Source organism: Haliotis asinina, chromosome 11, assembly GCF_037392515.1.
Source record: "Haliotis asinina isolate JCU_RB_2024 chromosome 11, JCU_Hal_asi_v2, whole genome shotgun sequence".
Taxonomy (NCBI): domain Eukaryota; kingdom Metazoa; phylum Mollusca; class Gastropoda; order Lepetellida; family Haliotidae; genus Haliotis; species Haliotis asinina.
In genome coordinates this window covers 16201328-16225648 of record NC_090290.1, presented here as the reverse complement: position 1 = coordinate 16225648, position 24321 = coordinate 16201328, and the positions used below count along the sequence as shown (strand labels likewise).

At 39.6% G+C, this 24321-nt stretch overlaps 1 protein-coding gene across 7 annotated transcripts in view; it reads right to left on the bottom strand.

The window, feature by feature from the left end:
- LOC137256582 (rho GTPase-activating protein 23-like) overlaps positions 1-24321 on the bottom strand; it is a 134096-nt gene that overhangs the window by 24702 nt on the left and 85073 nt on the right. For all 7 annotated transcript variants that reach the window (XM_067794452.1, XM_067794457.1, XM_067794453.1 and 4 more), the window contains 3 exons: positions 6872-6899; positions 2064-2250; positions 781-835 (listed from right to left, as the gene is read on the bottom strand). In XM_067794452.1, the coding sequence (XP_067650553.1) occupies positions 781-835; positions 2064-2250; positions 6872-6899 (270 nt within the window). The remainder of the gene's footprint in view (positions 1-780; positions 836-2063; positions 2251-6871; positions 6900-24321) is intronic.

The following is a 24321-nucleotide window of genomic DNA, read 5'->3' as shown; positions in this document are numbered from 1 at the left end:
ACAATCTAGTGATGGGCAGGAGCACTGATCTACACAATGGCATATGGTGACATGTGTCCTACAATGTCAGCAAGCCTGACCAACTTGTCCCATCAGTCATCTGCTACAACAAACAAGGTTTGCCTGATGCATTCGATAAGTGTTCATGCATGATATTATTGGACAAAAACTGTGATTACATTCAGTAATATTATGAGACTGTACTGACATGCTTTTGATAAAGGGCAACAACTCTTGTGGGTATATTGTTATTCCATGGCTTAACCTCTGTTCATCTAAGTAAATTATGGAATGGTTTATATCTGCGAGCAAAATTCAGTCATATAGACTAGCTTCCTGTCCATGAGGTGTCGGCTCGACAAAGCAACATTTCAATATCCCCTATTCACCGTTGAAAATCAAAGTTGTGCCACAAGCGCAAGCGAATCGCTATGAAAACATCAGAATTCCGTACTTCAGATTTGCATGAGACCCCAATACTCGATCTCTGAGAGTCTTAACTGAGATGAAGTTTCCTGTTACCTGAGTAAGTTGAGCTGAAGCAAAACTGAATGGGAGTTGTTGCTTATAAATACAACAAATGAATACATCAGGCTCTTGTACATGCCTAACAAAGACAAAAAAAACTAAAGATTAAATATTCAATGTTTACTGTAGCTTGACTGTTCCCTTAAAAGTGACACATAGACTGAGGAGTTTTGTTCCAGATTTCGCTTTCGGCCATAACCGCCTATGATACTCATATGAGATGATGTGACAGTTGCATCGAAGAAAGCTTACCAATTGTAGAATGTCCTCATCTTTGGGCACAACTAGAAGTTTCAAAGCTGCATCACTGAAAACAGATAAAAAATATGAATTGAATTCCTTACAAAGACAATATTATGGGGAAGCCAACAAATATGGTATTGCTGTCACGCTAAAGGTCAGGATTTGTTCCAAATATGGAAACAAGGTGTCAAACATACTTCTGCCTGCAGTAGTCTGGAAATAGTATGACAGGCTAAACAATCAAGCAGGCACATCTACCTAAGTGCTTTCCTAACTGTGGACAATGGTCTTTATAATTGTTCCTTCTCAAATTTCTGGCAATCTGATTTCCTATCTTGCTTAGTGGAGAGGTTTTGGGTGGAGTCTATATATTTGGATGGTGCTTATATTTTTCTTTTTTTTTTTGGTTGTTGTTGCTGTGACTGTATTTTGGGGTGGAGGCTTCATTATCACACTCAAACTATGATTATTTTTAACTTTGAATGCAGTGTGAATGAGTGAGCTTAGTTTTACACTGCTTTTAGCAATATTCCACCAATATCACAACAGGACACTAGACATGGGCTTCATACAATGTGCACATGGGGTTTAAACCTGGCAAGACGAGTGAACACCTGAACCACTTGGCTACTCTGCCACTCAATGCAGCAACAAAACAATTATCACATCACAATATTTGCAGTACTTGTGAAAGCCATAGTGGGTGAGTGGGTAGGATCACTCACTTATTGTAGCTAACTCTGAGACTCTGGGTTGAATCTCTGATGGGACTCAACGTTACAAAGTACAAAAATCTATTACACATAATCACTTTCTAAATGGCACAGAATATTCATAACTAACTGTATTTAGTGAGTATATCTTACTTCCAGTTGCTGTCAGCTATGCCTTATCACATCAGCAGGTGTTTGGACAAACCAGGGATTGACAGCATGAGCAACAATTGATGCTATCAGATTACACCGACCAACTGTTTTGAGAAATTTGTTTGAACAATTGTTTTGTTTTTCCTTCTTGTTTAAAGCAATAACCATACCAGGCTAACAAGTAATTGATATTGTGAGCAACAATTCACACTTTGCTGACAGGATGAACAAAAAGCATATGAGTCTGACCACCCAATCCACTTAGTGACCTATTACACAAATCAATGGAGACCCTAAAACCTCAACTGAGTTTCATGCATATGACAAACATAAGTTACTCAAGATCTACAAAGTCTTAGAATCGCCCCCAGGCTTCTAATCTGAGCACTACATATTCCCGAGTGCCGAGGATGGTATGGAGCCTACCTGGATTGTATCAGAGAGATGACTTGGGAGTATGACTTTCCAGTGACAGATTCTCCGTTGACGGACACAATACGGTCTCCTGTCTTAAGACCAGCGACATGTGCAGGGCTTTCTTCCTTCACATTCTTGACAAAGATGGTGTCCATTGGCTCCAAGCTGGCCAACTTGCTCCGCTTACTTCTCTTTTCTGAAACACACTGATTTAGTAAGTTTGTGTTCTACGCTGCTTCTCTACTGCTTTTAGCAGTCAATGGTTTTCAATGTACCAGTAACTGATTTTTTAGCAAACAAAAACTATTTGTTGGGAATTTTAGACACCATGGGACAGGTATACACAGACCTGACAAAGTAAACTTTCACACTGTGCTGAAAAATGCAGAAAAGCCCCCATTAATCATGGAAATAGCAACATGAACACAATACCTTGCTACTGAATCAGTAAAAATAGCAAATTTAAATCGCTAAAACTGGAGCAAAAAATGAAAACCCTGCAACTTCGACTTGGAACAGGAAGTTTCAACCTATCTTGCCATTTTCCAGTTAGAACAAAAGTTACATTCTCTTTTTTAAATATATCTGTTGTGATATTTGGTATTAATCATTATCATGCTTGTGTGCACACTTGTTTAGTTTTACTTTCCATTCGTATGAAATGATTGACAATAATTATTTCAATATATTCAATACATTTTGTGTGTGAAGCAACGCACTGCTTGCTCTGAAATTTGAAGTATGGCTCATAATATGTACATGCAGTAGAGGTCAAAGTTCGCTGATGTCAAAATATTGTATCATAGTTTTAAGTAGCCATGTTTACTGTTTATGTTGCTATTTCCACAAATGATCTGCACTTTTCTACGCTTTTCTGCACAGTGGGAAAGATTTCTATGGTAGGCCTGATTCATAGTGAAGAAATAATAATTAAACACAACATGAGTGTGAGTGTGTTTCAGGAGAGCATTTCAATTTCACAACAGCATGCTAACTTCATGTAAGTAGGTTTTCCCTCTCTCCCTGACACTTTATTTCTGATATTAAATATAGAAAGAGTAGAAAATAAAAAAAAAAAATAAAAATGACACAGGCAGATAAGAGCAAATGTCGAAAGTCAGGAATGTTGCACTGCTATTGAAATATGGAAATTATACAACAAAAAGACATAGCTACAGAAACATTAACAATTACAATGAGGAAAACCAAAAGAATTTCAACAAAAGACTGTCTAGTTCTTCAAATTCTCTTCCCAATGTTTCAACATCTGCCCAGACATCAAGTCCAATGTTACAAACTCCTAGCACTGCATGACCCATTAGGCACAGCAGTAATAGGCCATGCAACTGCCATGTAAGGAGCTCCATGAGACAGGTGTAATGCTGTTTAGAAAAGGTTGCGTGTACACACACCACAGTATGGGGAATGTCGGGCAAAACAAACACACTCCAACTGCCAGGAATGTTGTGGCATTATGACGACATGTGTTCTACCAGAACACTTTTTTATTTGTTTCATGTAACAGATGTCTCGGCTTTATCTTGTACGTGATCACATGCCGTTAATGAACTACGGAATAACATTCTGCAGTTACAGATTACAAGATGCCTTTGAGTGAGGATGGTTTTACGCCAGTTGTCATAATATTCCAGCAATATCCAGGCTGGGCCACCATAAAATGAATGTGTGCGTGATCACATACTGTCATGAACTCCAGAAAACATTCCACAGTTACAGATGCTACTGAGTAAGGATGTTTTCGTGAAACGTTTCACAATATTCCTGCAATATCATGATGGGGACAACCAGAAATGGGCTTCACACATTGCACCCATGTGGTGAATCGAAATGAGGTCTTCAGTGTGGTGAGCAAACGCTTTAACCACTTGGCTACCCCATTGCCCAAGAAGTCTTTCAAAAGAGTCAATGATCTTCCTATAATTTGAATCTTCGTGTCTTTCAGAAATACCTTTTTATGACACTGACCTTGTTTCTGAGTGTCTGACAAAACCACTGATAATTTGGTGAAAGACAAATTATACAACGTAAATTGAATTTTATGCCAATTGCTTTGCAAGGGACTAATAAAAACGACAAGCCTTTATCGGAAGAGAGGTCTGTTGAAATTGGGTTTGTGTTTCTGCTTGTATCAGGCAAAACTAATGACAGTTTTACCATCCTTGCCTTGTCTGTCTCTCAGACCCTTGAGAATAAATTACAGACATCCTTCCAAGGTCAGGAATGATTTGGTACACATGGCACAGGAATTTAAAGAGTGTCCGATATCTGGCTGACATACTGAAAATTAAGGGGACCCACAGAATAAAAATTAAACACAAATTTCAGATTTCTAATAATTGGAAGTGAAATTATTAACAAACGTAAATTTTACAAAAAGTGTACAAGTGTGATGTCACATATGACAACTTCAGTCAAAGTCATTTTGAAACATAGAGTCAGACACTTGGGTGGAAGGTCGTAGACCTCCATCTGACTGTTGGCGAATCTATCAGATTTGTCAGAGGGTCCAATGCTATTCATGAACACTGCGGTTCTTGGGTACTTTTGGTACACTGGCAAATATTTCAAGAAAAATATCTACAATTCTGGGACTAAATGTCAACCTAGAGTGAGCCATACCAAGAAAAAGTGTAACATGGATAATCATCATATTGTACTAACAGTCATTGAGTGAGTGACTGAGTGAGTTTGGTTTTACGCCGCACTCAGCAATATTCAAGCTATATGGCAGCTGTCTCTAAATAATCGAGTCTGTACCAGGCAATCCAGTGATCAACAACATAAGCATCGATCTGCGCAACTGGGAACTGATGACATGTGTCAACCAAGTCGCCTTTTATGGCAAGCATGGGTTGCTGACGGCCTTTTCTACCTCGGGACCTTCACTACTAACAGAGATGGCCAGTTTTGCTTAAATCATTAATATCAAGCACAAGGCAACAACAAAAAGCATGATATACCACAATACCCCTAGACACTGTTCCTTCAATCTGTAAACTATTACATCATATGATAGAAGAATCAGATGAAACATTAAATAACATTACAAAATTATTTTGTAAACAAAACCATCACACGATATATCTATGACACAAATTTTAAAAATCGTCCATTTAACATGGAAACTTATAGTTAGCGATGCCTTACTATTTCCTGGGTCAAGGTGTTCATCACTACTGGTATTCCAAAGGTCAGATTACCTGTAATTCCTGTATGATTCCTCTATGGAAGAACAGTGTGATTCAGTTTAGTTTTACAACCCTTTTAGCAATATTCAAGCAATATCAAAGAGGGATCTTTGAAGTAGTAAGAGATAACCTTTGTGGTGAGTTTCAAAAATGGCTACAAACATACATACAGATAATTTATAAACCAAAGTTGAAACAAATCTCAAATGAATTGCAGCTTTGACAATTTCAAGCCTATCAACACAAAAACACAACACAAAAAGACCAATAAACAATCACTGCTAGACTCTTCCTCCCTAATCACAGCTGCCTCTTCTTCTTCTGAATATCCCGATCAAAAGATGACAAAGGGCTTCCAGAAATATAATTATTATTAAATTTATAAACATGTCATTCTGTGAGCAAATTAAGATATTTACGAGTAAAAGAAGGACAACTGAATTAATTTCACACAAAAAAGTCAAAAAGTTAAGTTTCCATTTAACAATGAATAATTAAGCTATTTACACAATGGAACTCAAAATTCTGGCAAAGCATCGAGCAGGTCACTCTGACATTATTCCACATTCAAGGATCTCACGCAGACATCCATTTCGGCTCTGATAACACAAATATGTTCCCTTCTGTTCCACAGCTGCAGATAATGTTCTTGAGAACAGAACGACTTTCATGTTTGGGTTTCAAGTGAGCAGACATTGGCTGGTATTTCATTGCAGTACAGCCTATGGATAAGGTTTGAGTGTTTCTGCTATCGTTTCATATTTAATGTTAATTCATACTTTTATATTCTGATAACATGGGAAAGAAGGTATTTATAAGAAGCATCATATTTCTCAAATTTCTATTAGCAATATGGTAGTTTTATCACTAATTTAATAAATGCCATTTTGAAAAATATTTAATTAGATTTAAAGAGATAAGAAGAGAAATTATCACTGGCCTGCTTGCTAACCCACGTCAGTTTCATTAGAATGAAAGATATGCTAGGGCTTTGAGGAAATTTATGTTCAGTATATCGTAAGTATATACCCGTGAAGGTCCCGGGGTAGAATAGGCCTTAAGCAACCCATGCTTGCCATAAAAGGCGATGATGCTTGGCATAATAGGCGACAAACGGGATCAGGTGGTCAGGCTCGCTGACTTGGTTGACACATGTCATCGTTCCCAATTGCACAGATTGATGCTCATGTCACTGATCACTCGATTGCCTGGTCGATTATTTGCAGACCGCCGCCATATAACTGGAATACTGCTGAATGCGGCGTAAAACTAAACTCATTCACTCACTCACTTACAAGCATTTGGGACAAGTGAGTCGCCTTTCTTGTGTGATTCCTATCCCTGTGACGTCATTGATAAGTATCACAGAAAGGTGCCACAGAGGTGTCATTGATACGTGTCATGAATGTGTGGTAGAGGTGTCATGGACGTGACACAGGTGTTATTGATGTGCCATGGATGTGTGACAGATGTGTCATTGACAGGTGTCGTGAATGTGTGACATAGAGGTGTCATTGACAGATAATGCATGTGTTACAGATGTGAATTGTGTCAACGACAAAGGTCACTGAAAGGTGATGAGATGTGTCACAAAGGTGTCATACTCACCACTGCCATTGTGTTCCAAGTCCTCTCCCTAAAAAAAAGAATTCAAACATGAATGATTCGCATAACATTTCAATTGGCATCACAGAAAAATACTGGGACTTAAACATTCCTAAAGTTTCTTTCTAAAATGTCTTAGAGAGGGACATTTTCAAGCAAAAAGGTGGCTTAGTACTCAACACAATGCACTGATGAGAGTTGTGACCCTTTGTCATCTGCAAGTACCCACTGTTCCTGGTTTAAGTCCAAAATACAACATGATGATTCTTATCTGTTGGTACCATACGAAAAGTGATCTGTCAGTGTCATACCAAAATTCATCTGTTTCACTAAAATGATAATCATTTATAACATGCCAACATAAGTTTGTACCAATCTAATCAAATCCAACAAACATGAATAAAAATCCAAAACACAAAGACATTACCTACGTAAAAGTCCAAACTAAAATCTGCTTTCAAAGAGAATGGAATAATTCTCTTTTGCTTGAACAACCAATGCACTGACAGTCAGAGCACTTTACTACCTCTTCAACCAGGAAGATACAATCCAACAAATTATTTATCAGATATATGTAAGGTTATCATACAATGTCAAAATGTCAAAAAGAGACAATCCCTCTCAGATATCACTTTTGACGACACATCACAAAGGATGTGTGGGTCTATTTATCATCAATGGTGGAGGAAGTTACAAATAATGAAGGGCACAGAGTACAACCCTAACTCACCCCACACACAAACTCCTTCCTCAACCTAGGATAGCAATACTCTTACTCAGCACCCATTTTACTCTCACAATTTATGCTCTAATTCATGCACTAGTTCAGTCAGGAATTTATCACAATTCATTATGTTTTCACTTTCCACGACTTAAAGGATGAACTGACAGAACGTTATAGAAAGCACCTGTAGCAATAATAAGGAATACCGATAACATTAAATGACAGACTTGTGTGCGTTAGTCAGGAAAGGTGGTTTATGTCAACTGTCACACCATCAATGAAGGAAGTAACACCACAACGATGAACACAATGTACACCCCTCCACTCAATCCTGCCTTCTCTTTCCAACACACTGACCACACTATACCTCCACACTAGCAATTCATTTTCCAGTTCATTTTCTAATTTAACACATAATTAATGCTCTCATTCAGTCAAGAATTCAATCCAGAATTTATCACAATTCATGAAGCTTTCACTCTCTGTGATTCAAATATGAACGGAAAGAACACTATATGAAGCGCCTGTAGCAATAATGAGCAAATGAATGATTATTTTACTCATAAAAACAATACGGACTTGCGTGAATCGGTCAGGAATGATGGTTTCAAATGACTGTAACATCATCAGAGAAGGAAGTGACAAAGCAATGAATAACAACATGCACAACCCCCACAAGCTACCATACACACGGATATGCCCTGCCTTTCTCTTTCTCTCTCTCTCTCTCTCACACACACACACACACACACACACACACACACACACACACACACACACACACACACACACACACACACACACACACACACACACACACACACACACACACACACACACACACACACACACACACACACACACACACACAAATTCAGCATTTAATTAAAGCTCTAATTCAATCCACAATTCATCTCAATTCATTAAGTTTTTACACTCCACAACTCAAATGATACACACACCTACAGAACACTACATTAGCACCTGTAGCAATAACGATCAAATGAAACATTTTTTTCTCATAAAAATGCCACAGAGTGGAGGTATTAGTCAGCCAAGATGGTTCATGATGACTACAACAAACTGCTGGAAAACAGTTCACGTCAAGATGCAGGAATCTGGCGAGGGGGCAGGGCTGTTCCGAGGGAGTAATACTGGGTGTTGATGATCATCCCAGCATGAAATAGGATCCTCTTTCACCTACTATTTCTCAGTAATGAACACTGCTGGTTTTGTCAGCTTTTTATATTTGCAGTTGTCTACAGTTCACACATACATTGGCAATGATTGGTGTACCATGTTAGGTACTGAAGAGGTTTTTCATAATGTTCATCCAAAATTTAATATCCATTTAATATGTTCCTCAAAACGATTCTCACGCTATGACAGTTGTCATAAGTTTAAGTTAAAGTATGGGAGTTAAAACCATCGTATCACTATGATCACTATGTGGGACAGGGACAGGGCTCTTTTCACTGGCGAGTGAGCGTATATTCACATCTACAGCATTACAGGTATATCATGACTATATTTCCACTAAGGAGGACTGAGGACTGTTAGAGTCAGTGCTACAAGGTCAGGTCGATCTTAGATTTTACACATTTTGCTGAAAACAAGACAAAAATAATAATGAAGAAAACATGGGATTCAAATCAATGCATGATCACAGGATCTTGACACAACTAAGGGATGTAACTCTGCATAGCAAAATACAACACCTTAAACACTCTCTAAAAACACTATATATTGTCTGCTTTTTATCTGTTTGTATATTGTTGAACCCCACACTCAGCAATATTCCAGCTATATGTCAGCGGTCTGTAACACTAAAAACTTTAAAAATCCCATTGCCCAATGCCCTAGATAAGTCATTTTTCATATCAGCCAATCAAATAATGGTATCTCACTTGTCCATTGCATACTAGACAATTTCCACTTCCAGTTTCAAACTGTAAATAAACTAGGATTTCATTTCATACCAGCTCAAGATATACCTTTTGAACTTTGTATTGATCATACATAGTTATCTTTCTTTGCTATTTATCACTTTTCTATTAACAGTCCACTAAACATCAACATCAAATACCATGCTGATTTATTCTTTCATAATTCCATCACGGCAAGTGGAAAATTAGTCAAGGCATGCAACTTTTTTAAAGTCACTTTCCCTGTGGCAAGTGGTTTTTAAAACATTTTTGAATATCTCTGAGTTCCCAAATATTGAGACTAAAATCTCATACATATTTCAAGTATTAAGTCATATCAATAAATAATCCACCTGACAATGCTGCGAGAACACAGACAAGTACATGGCAACAAGCCTGACACTATGCAGTGAACTGTCAACATGATGGAGTTGGGAGGTTGTTACCTTTTCCTTCTTCAGTTCAGTGCAATGAATCACCTGAGGAAAATTCTGTATGAGTTTATCTGTGAGATTACTCCCACTCTCGACCCTTGGGGCACACTGCACAAGCAGGCCTCCTGGTCTCCATTACTCCCAGTCTCTAACATCGGGGCACACTTCACACACAGGCCTCCTTGTCTCCATTACTCCCACTCTCTACCCTTGGGGCACACTGCACAAGCAGGCCTCCTTGTGTCCATTACTCCCACTCTCTACCCTTGGGGCACACTGCACACACAGGCCTCCTGGTCTCCATTACTCCCACTCTCTACCCTTGGGGCACACTGCACACACAGGCCTCCTTGTCTCCATTACTCCCAATCTCTACCCTCGGGGCACACTGCACACACAGGCCTTCTTGTCTCCATTACTCCCACTCTCTACCCTCGGGGCACACTGCACACACAGGCCTCCTTGTCTCCAAGATGATGAGGATGAAATGGGTTTGAAACACTGGTTTCAATGTTATTCTGGTTGTGTAATCTTTGGGTGACAATATTTTTCAAGACTTCTAGCAATATTCCAGCAAAAAAAAAAACATTGTACACCAGAAATAAGCATCACAATGGTGGAATCAAACCAGGACTATGGGCATGATTAGTGAACACCTCAACCACTCTACTCTGTCATAATAGCCACTTGTTTTGTATGGAAGTAAAAGTCTGTTCCTGAACTCTCATGAAAGTTATACTGATACAAACAATAAGTAACTATAATCCTTGCTGCTTCAAGATGGATAAGATAGCATGAAGTCTGAGCTAGGTAAGCCAGCGGTTGATAACATTAGCAAAATAACCATCATCCGATATTATGACATCATCAGTCAGGTCATTCAGGTTACATAGTTCATCAACATCAGGATGCTACAACAATCAGATCACTAGTGCAAATACAAAATCATCACAGGGTACATGTAGACCAGAATCCCATTATTCAAAGCGATCATAACCCCAAACCGATTGTAACTACCACACTTTAACATACACTTATGAGTATTAGAACTATGATCACTTTGAGGAATGTCTGCAATCAACTGCACAGAGTTACATCCCTTGGGAACGTATGGAACCTCTGTTCGTGGGTTTGAATCCTGACTGCCTGGATAACACTTCTTGGTTTGTCATACAAGTTCTTTAATTATGGGTCTCACTAAACTGTTAAAAAATCTGTATCACTTTGGGTTTCACAGATCACAGAACACTACAGGCTGTGACTGCTGTGCATAATAACTGTATCATCATCATCATCATCATCATCATCATCATCATCATCATCATCCCAACACAGTATTATTAGTGGAATATTTTTCAAAACAGCATAAACCACAACTCACTAACTCAAAAATCACTGCTTCAGTTCACATAATTAACACTTTTGGGGTTTGGCTCAAAACCTCTCCACTCTGTGCCCAAATCATATAACTCCGCCTTAAAGAGAAAGACATCTGTCAATGATGTGTCAGTAATGTTTCAGCCAACTTTTAAAGAATCCCACAAAAATTGTGAAGCATCCACCTAACATTCTCAGAACTATTTCAAAGATGCATGAAAATTACAGACATGATCTCATAAAACACATCAACAGAGCAATTTCATGAATAACCCCAGCTGTTGAAAGCCGTTCATTTTTTAAACTTATGTTACACCACATTGAGGCGACAATGAAATTGCGAAAAAAATAAATCCCATATTCTCACAAATATTTTGCGGATGCAACAAAAAGATCATCACAACAGAACAGCATGGCATTTTCATTATCAAATCTAAAAAACACACCTGTTGAAGGATGGAAACTTTACAAAACTTACTTTATGTCGCATCCACGTAAAGATTTGGCGAATCATTGCAAAGACGCCAGGCGAAAGCGAAAGATAGGTCCTAAAGCAAAGGCACAGACTTACTAACTAACAAACAAAACAGTTCCCACACTGCGAGAAGGTGAGGCGGGAGTTCCTTGCACTAGTACAGAAACCTGGAATGCATAATGGCGGACAGACCAAGGATATTCTGCCAAAATATTTTTATCTGGCGCTTCCTACAGTAATGTCGGTGGCATCATATTCTGCCGAGGTGCACTAACCTACTCTTACTGATGATGGATAGCTATATATACCAGGAGGGAGTTTTATTTATGTTTTTCGTGCTCTGTTCAGTATTCTTCAAACCCAATGATCTTATATCTTCCCTGAAATGTTATCTATAGATTTTGAAGGTTTACACAGGCTGGTGTTGCTACACACAAATAGTATCTTTATATACAGCAATATGCTGTGAGTTTTTTTAGACATATAGTTTCTTCTTGGTTTCTTCCGATTTTCATGGATTTAAGACAAGGAAAGACTTTTATGGAAATAGCTTTGTGTTTGACTGAAACTTTTGTCATTTATTTACATTAATATTAGTATCACTTTTAATACACCCGTGTAGATCTGGGGCTAAATAGGTCTTCAGCAACCCATGCTTGCCATAAAAGGTGACTATGCCTGTCATAAGGGGCGACTAACGGGATCGTGTGGTCAGACTTGCTGACTTGGTTGACTCGTCATTGGTTCCCAAATGTGTCAATCAATGCTCATGCTGTTGACCTCTGGATTGTCTGGTCCAGACTCAATTATTTAAAGACCGCCGCCATATAGCTGGAATATTGCTGAGTGCGGCGTAAAACTAAACTCACCCACTTTTCTTCTTGGTGATGGTATTTTCATTTTCTTCCCCCCTGTCTTTAGGTTTCCAGAGGACAAAAAATCCTAAAACAAGCATTGTTACTGAGGTGACATAATCCCTCGCTGCATATTATCAAATCAAACTTAAAAAGAAATGAAAGTGAAGGTCGTACTTCAAGATGAAATAAAATGTCAAAAAAAACATCACTCTCAAACTCTCTTGATATCTTGCACTGTAGTTGTTCAAACACAAAAATATTCTTAAGAATCACTCAGAAGCATTCTTCATTGGAGTCAGGTACTGAAAACTGTATGTAACAAGCTTAACATGCAGTTTAACATGCTGAAATCTTCAAAGTCTCGCCATGACCATGAAAATTAACTGAAGGTCACCAAAATCAACTGGTCCCTGCCTTCCCTCGATGAAGCTTGGTGCTGAATATGAAGAAAATACAGTGAACGGTTCTTGAGGTATCTCGCTGACAAGGTAAAATGCTGATTTCCCTTGTGACCTTGAGATGAAGGTCAAGGTCACTAAACTTAATTGAAACCTTTCTTTTACTGTGATAAAGCTAGATACCAAATAAGAAAAGAATCAAATAAATGGTTCTTAAGATATTCCAATCCATACATACATACAGACGTACAGATCAACGGAGCCTTATGCTATATCCACTGCTTCGTGTTTAACGAGCGGTCCAGGATAACAAGAAATATAATTAGTGTGATAATCTCTCTCTCCAAAAATGTATTTAATCATCAAAAATATATTTTTGTCTATTTATTATTTATCAGAATTTTCCTGAATTTTCTTCTGTCTCTGAAAGTGTAAGGGCTCCTTTCCATTATGTTTCATTTTATTTTCACTATTTTAGTCTGTAAAATATGTTCACTTTATAGACTAGATGTTCTATCTGAGATGCAAAATATGAATTCAAATGAATTTTCATTTTTCCAAAGTTCAAGCTGAAATACGTAAGGCAGATTCCATTCTTGTCATGCCAATGAAAAACGTTTCAACAACAATAAAGAACATATTGCCACATATATTACAATCAGTTCATCCTACACATGATGCTGAGATAGGTACTGACATGCACTTGGATCCACATTCTTCTACAGTTAAGGCTGTAGTACCTACAGACACTGGCGTCTATGGAATGTGTTGAATGAAATGTGTGCTGCAATGGATTACACTAACCTGTCAATCACAGGACACATATTTCTGTGTGACATTACCCTCACATTCTCACATAGGACATTCCTAAGACTGAACACAGGATGTTAGAGGGGGAGATGTTCCAATATGTGGAATGAGTTAAGATTAGTTGTGCTAAATCATTTGGGGTAACGCTAAATATAAAACTATTCGTTTCATACCATTGGTCAATTTCACAAAGAAATTATTGGGACTATTGTAACTTCCAATTGCTGATAAGCTGTGAATTTACATAAAAATGCTATGACTACACAACAAATCCTGAGCTTTCTGCAAACAAATAGTAGTACAACAACTACAATGAATACACTATGAGGCAAATAGGCCATTCCTATGAATATGTACAAACAAATAAATATATTTATCCATTGATGCCTTAAGGTCAGTATCTAGGAATAAGATTATCAAACAAGTAACGTAATTGTTATTGTCAAACCTCTGTATGTATGTTAATCTCCGCTGTAGTCTTTTCCAAATGTCTAAACATGAATTAATAACGAAACACCCAACAGAAAATTAAATAAATGATACAAATATTATAAAAAAAATATCAAAAAAAATAAATTTAGCATTCATCCATAAAGTATGGCAGCCATTTAATCCACAATGAATGAATTTTAAAATATTGGGTTCCGATTAGTCATTCAGGGTTAAAATCCCAACATTCACCTCTGACTGACAAGGAATGTGACATCATAAAGATACCTAAGAATATTTTTTATGGGAACCATTGATAACCCAGTGGTAAAACTGAGACAACAGTGTCTCAAAGGGCATTGTCGCGAGGTACTTTAACTAAGCACATTCACAGACTGTTAAAGAAAAACAGTTTCTACCCATTTGTCTCTTAATACATTAGTGGAGTGGGGTAGCGTTTGCTCAGTTGACTGTCGACCCAGGTTGATTCCCCATGTGGGTACAATGTATGAAGCCCATTTCAGGTAATATTCCTAAAATATTCTTGGAATATTCTTGGAAGATTGATAAAAGGAACAACTAACTAAACTCAATGACTCACCAAACACAATAGAAATCATGTTTCTATGCAACAAACCTAATGTCAGTCAAGTCTATTACTCAATAGGATTTTTCCTGTAGTATCAATAAAAAACAGCATGCGAACTCAAAGCTATTAACGAGATTGAGCATCATTTACATAGACACATTACCCATGTGAAATGTCACCCATCTGAACATATCACGCACATTCTGCACTGACACACATCTGTGTCTGATATCCAGTGGATGTACATTGTGCAACATGAGTTGTACCTATCAAACATTTGATAAGTCTGACATACGTCAATCAGTTGTCAAAACATGCAGCTGTTCACTTGTTGGCAGGTCAAAGTACATTATGTTTCCTTTACACAAACTTTCATTCTCTTTCTATGTTGCCTGTCTGAAACAGTTTCTTCAGCCTTTCATAAAGAGGGATGACATAGTTTGTAGACTTATTCCAAAAGAATCAAAAGAGTGTAGCAGTCACATATTGCCTTGGCCTTCTTGGTACCCATTCAATGCTTGCCCAACAGAGACATATTTCAAACAAAGTCACTGAAACTGAAGGAAACACGACTTGATGATGCCGACAATGATGATGATGATGATGATGATGGTGATGATGAAGACAACAATGAAAAAAATTGCACCTGTCATCACAATGATAGTGATGAAAAACTATTCTTGTGATGATGATGATGATGATGATGATGATGATGATGATGATGATGATGATGATGATAAAACAAATCTCACTATCCTTGTCCAGTATGATCAGTATGCAAAGCACTCTCTATATTAAAAACATGTTGTGAGTACAATCTGATGGTTAAGCACATAGCAAATCTACATAATAAGGGGGTTGCATACACTGCACACAGCATTCTCCAATAGAATTCAGACAGCTAAAGGTCAACCTAAAACATAACAAAATTACTTTAATTTATCACATTTGTAATGCCCAGTCTAACTGATGAAAGCAAGTGATTTTTTTTTCTCCACTGTGACCAATACTGTATGCCAAAAAGTGACACTTTTTTGTACACCAATCAACAGTTTCAAAATACAATCACAACAACCACCCAAGGGTTGATAGGATGAGCTAATAATGAAGTCACCTGACACACCAAAGCATTTAATAATGCTTTAAACAGATTTCAGATACATCTCATCAAGGCTGCCTGATGTGAGCGAAAAGGCAAAAGAACTGGGAGCCTCAGGGTTTACAACTTTGGTGAAACCCATTAGCATAGGGTTAGGTGTGAGTCAAATCTGGGATCTGATGCCATGACTGAAAGTTTTCAGTCACCTGTACAATAAACTGAACCGCCATTCCTCCTACAACTACCTTCTGTATCAAAAACAAAATGACAGATACTAGAAATTGAAATGTAATTACATTTTAGAATCTCCCCACACCTGAAAATAATCACTGCTATATACAATTAATCTAAATCAAACAACTTTAATTAGCAACACTTGGTAGCGCCTTTGATGAAATATTCTTCAAGAGGTGACAATCAAATGTTAGCAAGTGCATGTCAACTTCTGAGGGAAATAAGTGTTACTAAAATCAGCATCTGTTTTTAAATGAACTGTTTAATGTTTTCCAAATGGTAACGAAATTCTGAACTTTTCTCTTGTGAGAATCTTCCTTTTTGCATTTTTTTATTGCCCCCACCATCATTTTCCCTCAGATTACTTAACATTGCAAAAGCATACAAACACATCAACGAACACACAAAAATAATTCAACATTTTCATCAGTCAGCAGAATCAACACCTACAGGTGATAAGTGCCAGCAATAGACATCAAAGACCAAACATAGCGTCCTCCCTCACCCACCCCCAACATGCCCTTGGCAACACAACCACCACCTCCAGATACATCTTCCAGCACGAAGGGGCAAGCTGCCTATACATAGCAATAATGAGATATTCTAGTGAGTATCCCCAAGCCCTCCCACACACACTCACATTTTTTTTCAGTTCCCATCCCACGTATGTGAGCACCCAAACAAACAAGCACATTAAACAACTGGGCCTCAGACAGCGCTGATCTTCATTTGAAGTAAGACACTGGTTTAACCCTGATGAACTTAACAAGAACTGCAGCTACTGATGGAGAGAACAAACAGTCCAGGCTGCACAGACCTTAAGTTCCTCAGTGAACAAACTTTCAGGAATTTGACTTTCTGAGATATCAGACTTAACAACATTCTTGGGGTCCCACAAGAACGACAGTTTGGAATTGCCCAAGTTCCTTGTCAGATCCTCATCTCTGTGACCTAATTACTTCAGGTAACAGGCAATGAGTTGTGGTGTTTATTTCAGAACTTGGTGACTTAAAAAACACTCCCAAAGGCTAAAAAGCAAATATCAGTGTGTCCAAATGTCATGACATAATATCCACAAACTGAAATACGTTTTTGATCATACATGTTGATTTTTTATGACTATTAGACATAGTGTGGTTAAGGCAGATCAATATTAAGAGGTCAGTAATTGATTAATAATCCATTGTAATCCTACACTCCACCACGAAACTCATGTGGGCAATAACTGAGTACAATCATGACATTGTCCAAATGAAACAGGCACGGAATAATACCATGATCAAGATGATCAAGGCTACTTCCTGTTGAGAACCATACGTGAGTTTGTTGTTGTCACAGGAGTTTTACAAATCAAGATACTGTATGATATGTTTATGTCTTGACTTACCAAATATATTGACAAGAAATATACTTAATGAACAGAAAACATAATAATAAGAAACATACTTTCATGTTTCATATGACAATCAAGATGATCAACTTTGTGTCGAGACACCTATAACATTATTGTATGTTACTTACACTGCAAATTTTATAGGTCAGGAAACAATCAGATAACTAAGTCTTATGAAAAATACTTCCTATAGGTTAATGCAGGTTTCATTTTGGCTCATGAAAGTCAATGACCCTGGTGGTGTGATCTCAAGCAATTTTGACCAGATCTTGAGTCACCGAGGTCTCATTAGGCTAATTTACATGTCCTGAGAAAAGCCATAGCAAAATACACAGAACAGACATAAATTTGAACCTTGACCTTGTAGGTACAAAAGTGATCAATCACCGCTGAAAACAACCAGAATTGTTTCAGCCAAAGATTCAATTATTCCATTTACAAAAGCAGTAGACTTTCTTAATAGGCTCACATCAATAATATGAGCTAGTAATGAGCTATGTTCTTCACAGAATTAAGCTGCAATTTTTTTGTAAGATTTTAGGTTACAATATTTACGTACTCTGCGAAAAAAAGACAGTTTTCTTTGAAATATTCCAAAATCAAGAATTAAATCCTTATTGCACCTCACAGGGTTGAGCACAAACAGTATATGGCCACATTTCCAAACTATCATGGGGCAGAGGGGTAGCCTTAGTGGTTGAAGTGTTTGCTTGTCATGCTGAAGACCCGGGTTTGATCCCTGCATAGTTACATTGTGTGATGTTCATTTCTGGTGTCTGCATGATTCTGCTGGAATACTGCTAAAAGCTGGAAAAAAATAATCTCACTCACAACATCACCAGCAGCAACGATTACAAGCAGCAACTGTTGCAGCCTGCAACACCTTCGCTTTCATCCACACCAGGTTTTGTCATTCTTCTGGAGCACATAATTCCACGGTCCCACGACTCAGTGATGACAGGTAACACCACACCTCTTGATTAACATGCTCTCTGTGTGAGTCATGGGACATCTCACTATTACACAACCACCTCCACTGCTCCATGTTACCAAATACATGATGGGGATGGAGGTGTTGTGATGCTGAAATGCTCCAGTGTTATTCCAGGGCATATGCCAGGAGACGGGTCGGGGAGCACTGAGTCAGGTGAAAGGTACAGAGTCAGAGCAGAGTAAATGCAGTCAGGTCGAAGGGCACTGCACTCCACAGAGTCTGATCAAAGGGCATGTTGTCAGAGAAGAGCATGGCGTGAGGTTGGGGTGGGTACATGGAGTAAGTGCAATCAGGTGGAGAGAGAGAAGTTTGGTCAGAGCGCATGAAGACAGGTAGAATGCATGTTAGATGAAGTCAGGTGGAATGCATGGAGTCAGACGGAGATCCTGAAGTTTGGTCAGAGCGCATGAAGACAGGTAGAATGCATGTTAGATGAAGTCAGGTGGAATGCATGGAGTCAGACGGAGATCCTGAAGTTTGGTCAGAGTGCATGAAGTCAGGTGGAATGCATGTTAGATGAAGTCAGGTGGAATGCATGGAGTCAGACGGAGATCCTGAAGTTTGGTCAGAGTGCATGAAGTCAGGTGGAATGCATGGAGTCAGATGGAGATCCTGAAGTTTGGTCAGAGTGCATGAAGACAGGTAGAATGCATGTTAGATGAAGTCAGGTGGAATGCATGGAGTCAGACGGAGATCCTGAAGTTTGGTCAGAGTGCATGAAGACAGGTAGAATGCATGTTAGATGAAGTCAGGTGGAATGCATGTTAGATGAAGTCAGGTGGAATGCATGGAGTCAGACGGAGATCCTGAAGTTTGGTCAGAGTGCATGAAGACAGGTGGAATGCATGGAGTCAGATGGAGTGCCTGAAGTTTGGTCAGAGTGCATGAAGTCAGGTGGAATGCATGGAGTCAGATGGAGATCCTGAAGTTTGGTCAGAGTGCATGAAGACAGGTAGAATGCATGTTAGATGAAGTCAGGTGGAATGCATGTTAGATGAAGTCAGGTGGAATGCATGGAGTCAGACGGAGATCCTGAAGTTTGGTCAGAGCGCATGAAGACAGGTAGAATGCATGTTAGATGAAGTCAGGTGGAATGCATGGAGTCAGACGGAGATCCTGAAGTTTGGTCAGAGCGCATGAAGACAGGTAGAATGCATGTTAGATGAAGTCAGGTGGAATGCATGGAGTCAGACGGAGATCCTGAAGTTTGGTCAGAGTGCATGAAGTCAGGTGGAATGCATGTTAGATGAAGTCAGGTGGAATGCATGGAGTCAGACGGAGATCCTGAAGTTTGGTCAGAGTGCATGAAGTCAGGTGGAATGCATGGAGTCAGATGGAGATCCTGAAGTTTGGTCAGAGTGCATGAAGACAGGTAGAATGCATGTTAGATGAAGTCAGGTGGAATGCATGGAGTCAGACGGAGATCCTGAAGTTTGGTCAGAGTGCATGAAGACAGGTAGAATGCATGTTAGATGAAGTCAGGTGGAATGCATGTTAGATGAAGTCAGGTGGAATGCATGGAGTCAGACGGAGATCCTGAAGTTTGGTCAGAGTGCATGAAGACAGGTGGAATGCATGGAGTCAGATGGAGTGCCTGAAGTTTGGTCAGAGTGCATGAAGTCAGGTGGAATGCATGGAGTCAGATGGAGATCCTGAAGTTTGGTCAGAGTGCATGAAGACAGGTAGAATGCATGTTAGATGAAGTCAGGTGGAATGCATGTTAGATGAAGTCAGGTGGAATGCATGGAGTCAGACGGAGATCCTGAAGTTTGGTCAGAGTGCATGAAGACAGGTAGAATGCATGTTAGATGAACTCAGGTGGAATGCATGGAGTCAGACGGAGATCCTGAAGTTTGGTCAGAGCGCATGAAGACAGGTAGAATGCATGTTAGATGAAGTCAGGTGGAATGCATGGAGTCAGACGGAGATCAGACGGAGATCCTGAAGTTTGGTCAGAGTGCATGAAGACAGGTAGAATGCATGTTAGATGAAGTCAGGTGGAATACATGGAGTCAGACGGAGATCCTGAAGTTTGGTCAGAGTGCATGAAGACAGGTAGAATGCATGTTAGATGAAGTCAGGTGGAATGCATGGAGTCAGACGGAGATCCTGAAGTTTGGTCAGAGTGCATGAAGTCAGGTGGAAAGCATGGAGTCAGATGGAGTGCCTGAAGTTTGGTCAGAGTGCATGAAGTCAGGTGGAATGCATGGAGTCAGATGGAGATCCTGAAGTTTGGTCAGAGTGCATGAAGTCAGGTGGAATGCATGTTAGATGAAGTCAGGTGGAATGCATGGAGTCAGACGGAGATCCTGAAGTTTGGTCAGAGTGCATGAAGTCAGGTGGAATGCATGGAGTCAGATGGAGATCCTGAAGTTTGGTCAGAGTGCATGAAGACAGGTAGAATGCATGTTAGATGAAGTCAGGTGGAATGCATGGAGTCAGACGGAGATCCTGAAGTTTGGTCAGAGTGCATGAAGACAGGTAGAATGCATGTTAGATGAAGTCAGGTGGAATGCATGGAGTCAGACGGAGATCCTGAAGTTTGGTCAGAGTGCATGAAGACAGGTGGAATGCATGGAGTCAGATGGAGTGCCTGAAGTTTGGTCAGAGTGCATGAAGTCAGGTGGAATGCATGGAGTCAGATGGAGATCCTGAAGTTTGGTCAGAGTGCATGAAGACAGGTAGAATGCATGTTAGATGAAGTCAGGTGGAATGCATGTTAGATGAAGTCAGGTGGAATGCATGGAGTCAGACGGAGATCCTGAAGTTTGGTCAGAGTGCATGAAGACAGGTAGAATGCATGTTAGATGAACTCAGGTGGAATGCATGGAGTCAGACGGAGATCCTGAAGTTTGGTCAGAGCGCATGAAGACAGGTAGAATGCATGTTAGATGAAGTCAGGTGGAATGCATGGAGTCAGACGGAGATCAGACGGAGATCCTGAAGTTTGGTCAGAGTGCATGAAGACAGGTAGAATGCATGTTAGATGAAGTCAGGTGGAATACATGGAGTCAGACGGAGATCCTGAAGTTTGGTCAGAGTGCATGAAGACAGGTAGAATGCATGTTAGATGAAGTCAGGTGGAATGCATGGAGTCAGACGGAGATCCTGAAGTTTGGTCAGAGTGCATGAAGTCAGGTGGAAAGCATGGAGTCAGATGGAGTGCCTGAAGTTTGGTCAGAGTGCATGAAGTCAGGTGGAATGCATGGAGTCAGATGGAGATCCTGAAGTTTGGTCAGAGTGCATGAAGTCAGGTGGAATGCATGTTAGATGAAGTCAGGTGGAATGCATGGAGTCAGACGGAGATCCTGAAGTTTGGTCAGAGTGCATGAAGTCAGGTGGAATGCATGGAGTCAGATGGAGATCCTGAAGTTTGGTCAGAGTGCATGAAGACAGGTAGAATGCATGTTAGATGAAGTCAGGTGGAATGCATGGAGTCAGACGGAGATCCTGAAGTTTGGTCAGAGTGCATGAAGACAGGTAGAATGCATGTTAGATGAAGTCAGGTGGAATGCATGGAGTCAGACGGAGATCCTGAAGTTTGGTCAGAGTGCATGAAGACAGGTGGAATGCATGGAGTCAGATGGAGTGCCTGAAGTTTGGTCAGAGTGCATGAAGTCAGGTGGAATGCATGGAGTCAGATGGAGATCCTGAAGTTTGGTCAGAGTGCATGAAGACAGGTAGAATGCATGTTAGATGAAGTCAGGTGGAATGCATGTTAGATGAAGTCAGGTGGAATGCATGGAGTCAGACGGAGATCCTGAAGTTTGGTCAGAGTGCATGAAGACAGGTAGAATGCATGTTAGATGAACTCAGGTGGAATGCATGGAGTCAGACGGAGATCCTGAAGTTTGGTCAGAGCGCATGAAGACAGGTAGAATGCATGTTAGATGAAGTCAGGTGGAATGCATGGAGTCAGACGGAGATCAGACGGAGATCCTGAAGTTTGGTCAGAGTGCATGAAGACAGGTAGAATGCATGTTAGATGAAGTCAGGTGGAATGCATGGAGTCAGACGGAGATCAGACGGAGATCCTGAAGTTTGGTCAGAGTGCATGAAGACAGGTAGAATGCATGTTAGATGAAGTCAGGTGGAATGCATGGAGTCAGACGGAGATCCTGAAGTTTGGTCAGAGTGCATGAAGTCAGGTGGAAAGCATGGAGTCAGATGGAGTGTCTGAAGTTTGGTCAGAGTGCATGAAGTCAGGTGGAATGCATGGAGTGTCAGATGGAGATCCTGAAGTTTGGTCAGAGTGCATGAAGTCAGGTGGAATGCATGGAATTTTGGCTGAGTTAGTCAAATGAAGTCAAGCGGAATGCACGGAGTCAGATTGAGTGCTTGAAGTTTGGACTGAATGGGTGAAATCTGATCAGAGTGCATGAAGTCAGGTAGAATGCATGGAGACAGATGGAGTGCCTGAAGTCTGGCCAGAGCGCATGAAGTCAGGTAGAATGCCTGGAGTTTGGGCTGAATGGGTGAAGTCTGATCAGAGTGCATGAAGTCAGGTAGAATGCATGGAGTCAGATGGAGTGCCTGAAGTCTGGTCAGACTGCATGAAGTCAGGTGGAATGCATGGAGTTTGGACTGAATGGGTGAAGTCTGATCAGAGTGCATGAAGTCAGGTAGAATGCATGGAATTTGGGCTGAGTTAGTCAAATGAAGTCAAGCGGAATGCACGGAGTCAGATTGAGTGCTTGAAGTTTGGTCGAAGTGCATGGAGTTAGGGCAGATTAACTGGAGTGAGGTGGAGTGCCTCATGTCTGGCATCAGGCAGAGGACATGAAGTCAAACAGAATGCACAGAGTTAACTTAGGAAAGGAGGAAAGCCAAAGAGTGCAGATCTTTGAAGTCTTCACCTTTGAAGTTCACATCCTTGGTGACACCCCTTAGCAGTGCTGACAAAACTAGCTCAAATCTGTTTTTCACACACCTACAGGACACATCGTTAAGGGCCAAAAATAATTAGCATTAGGACACCAAGTCTGTCAGATCATAGACATTTCCTACCGGTGAAACTGTACAACAAGGACTCACAAACAAGATTCATAACTGGTTCTTCAACCAGACCATCTCGGCTGACACATCTCATGTGCCACATGACAAAAGGCAAACATTTCCTTTAATGGTTAGCTGCTCTTATACAAGAAGGCAAAGTTGCCATGAGTACAGGTTCAAATAAAAAAATATAGTTGTCATAAATATGGTGTCATGGTCAATTACACTGCCTGTCTGTCACTGAAGGTCAAACATATCTGTCCTCGAAGACCACAATGAATTACCTCATTTTAATTTATTTGGATACACTGATACATCAATACTTTTTCAAAGACGATACAATTATCGATACATTCAAAAGTGTATTGATATTTAGTTTTGAAAAGTATCGGTTTAAAAATGTTTATGCAGCATTTACATATTGCCACTGTATCATGTTTTTTGCTATGAGTGTTATTTATGATTATTTTCATGTACAAAAATGGTAACTTAGAACTTTTTAATCTCTGAGAATCAAAATGTTGATCTTTTCATGGACAGTTCTATAATATGAAATATTAATGTTCAAAGTGTAACTAAATTTAAGCATTATTACCGTGAAAGTAGCTATCATGATTTGTATCGAATCGTGACATGGGTATCGTGATATTTATCAATTCATGAAACATATATTGTGAAATCCCTATTAAAAATAATCCAAAATTTGAGAAAACTGAGATT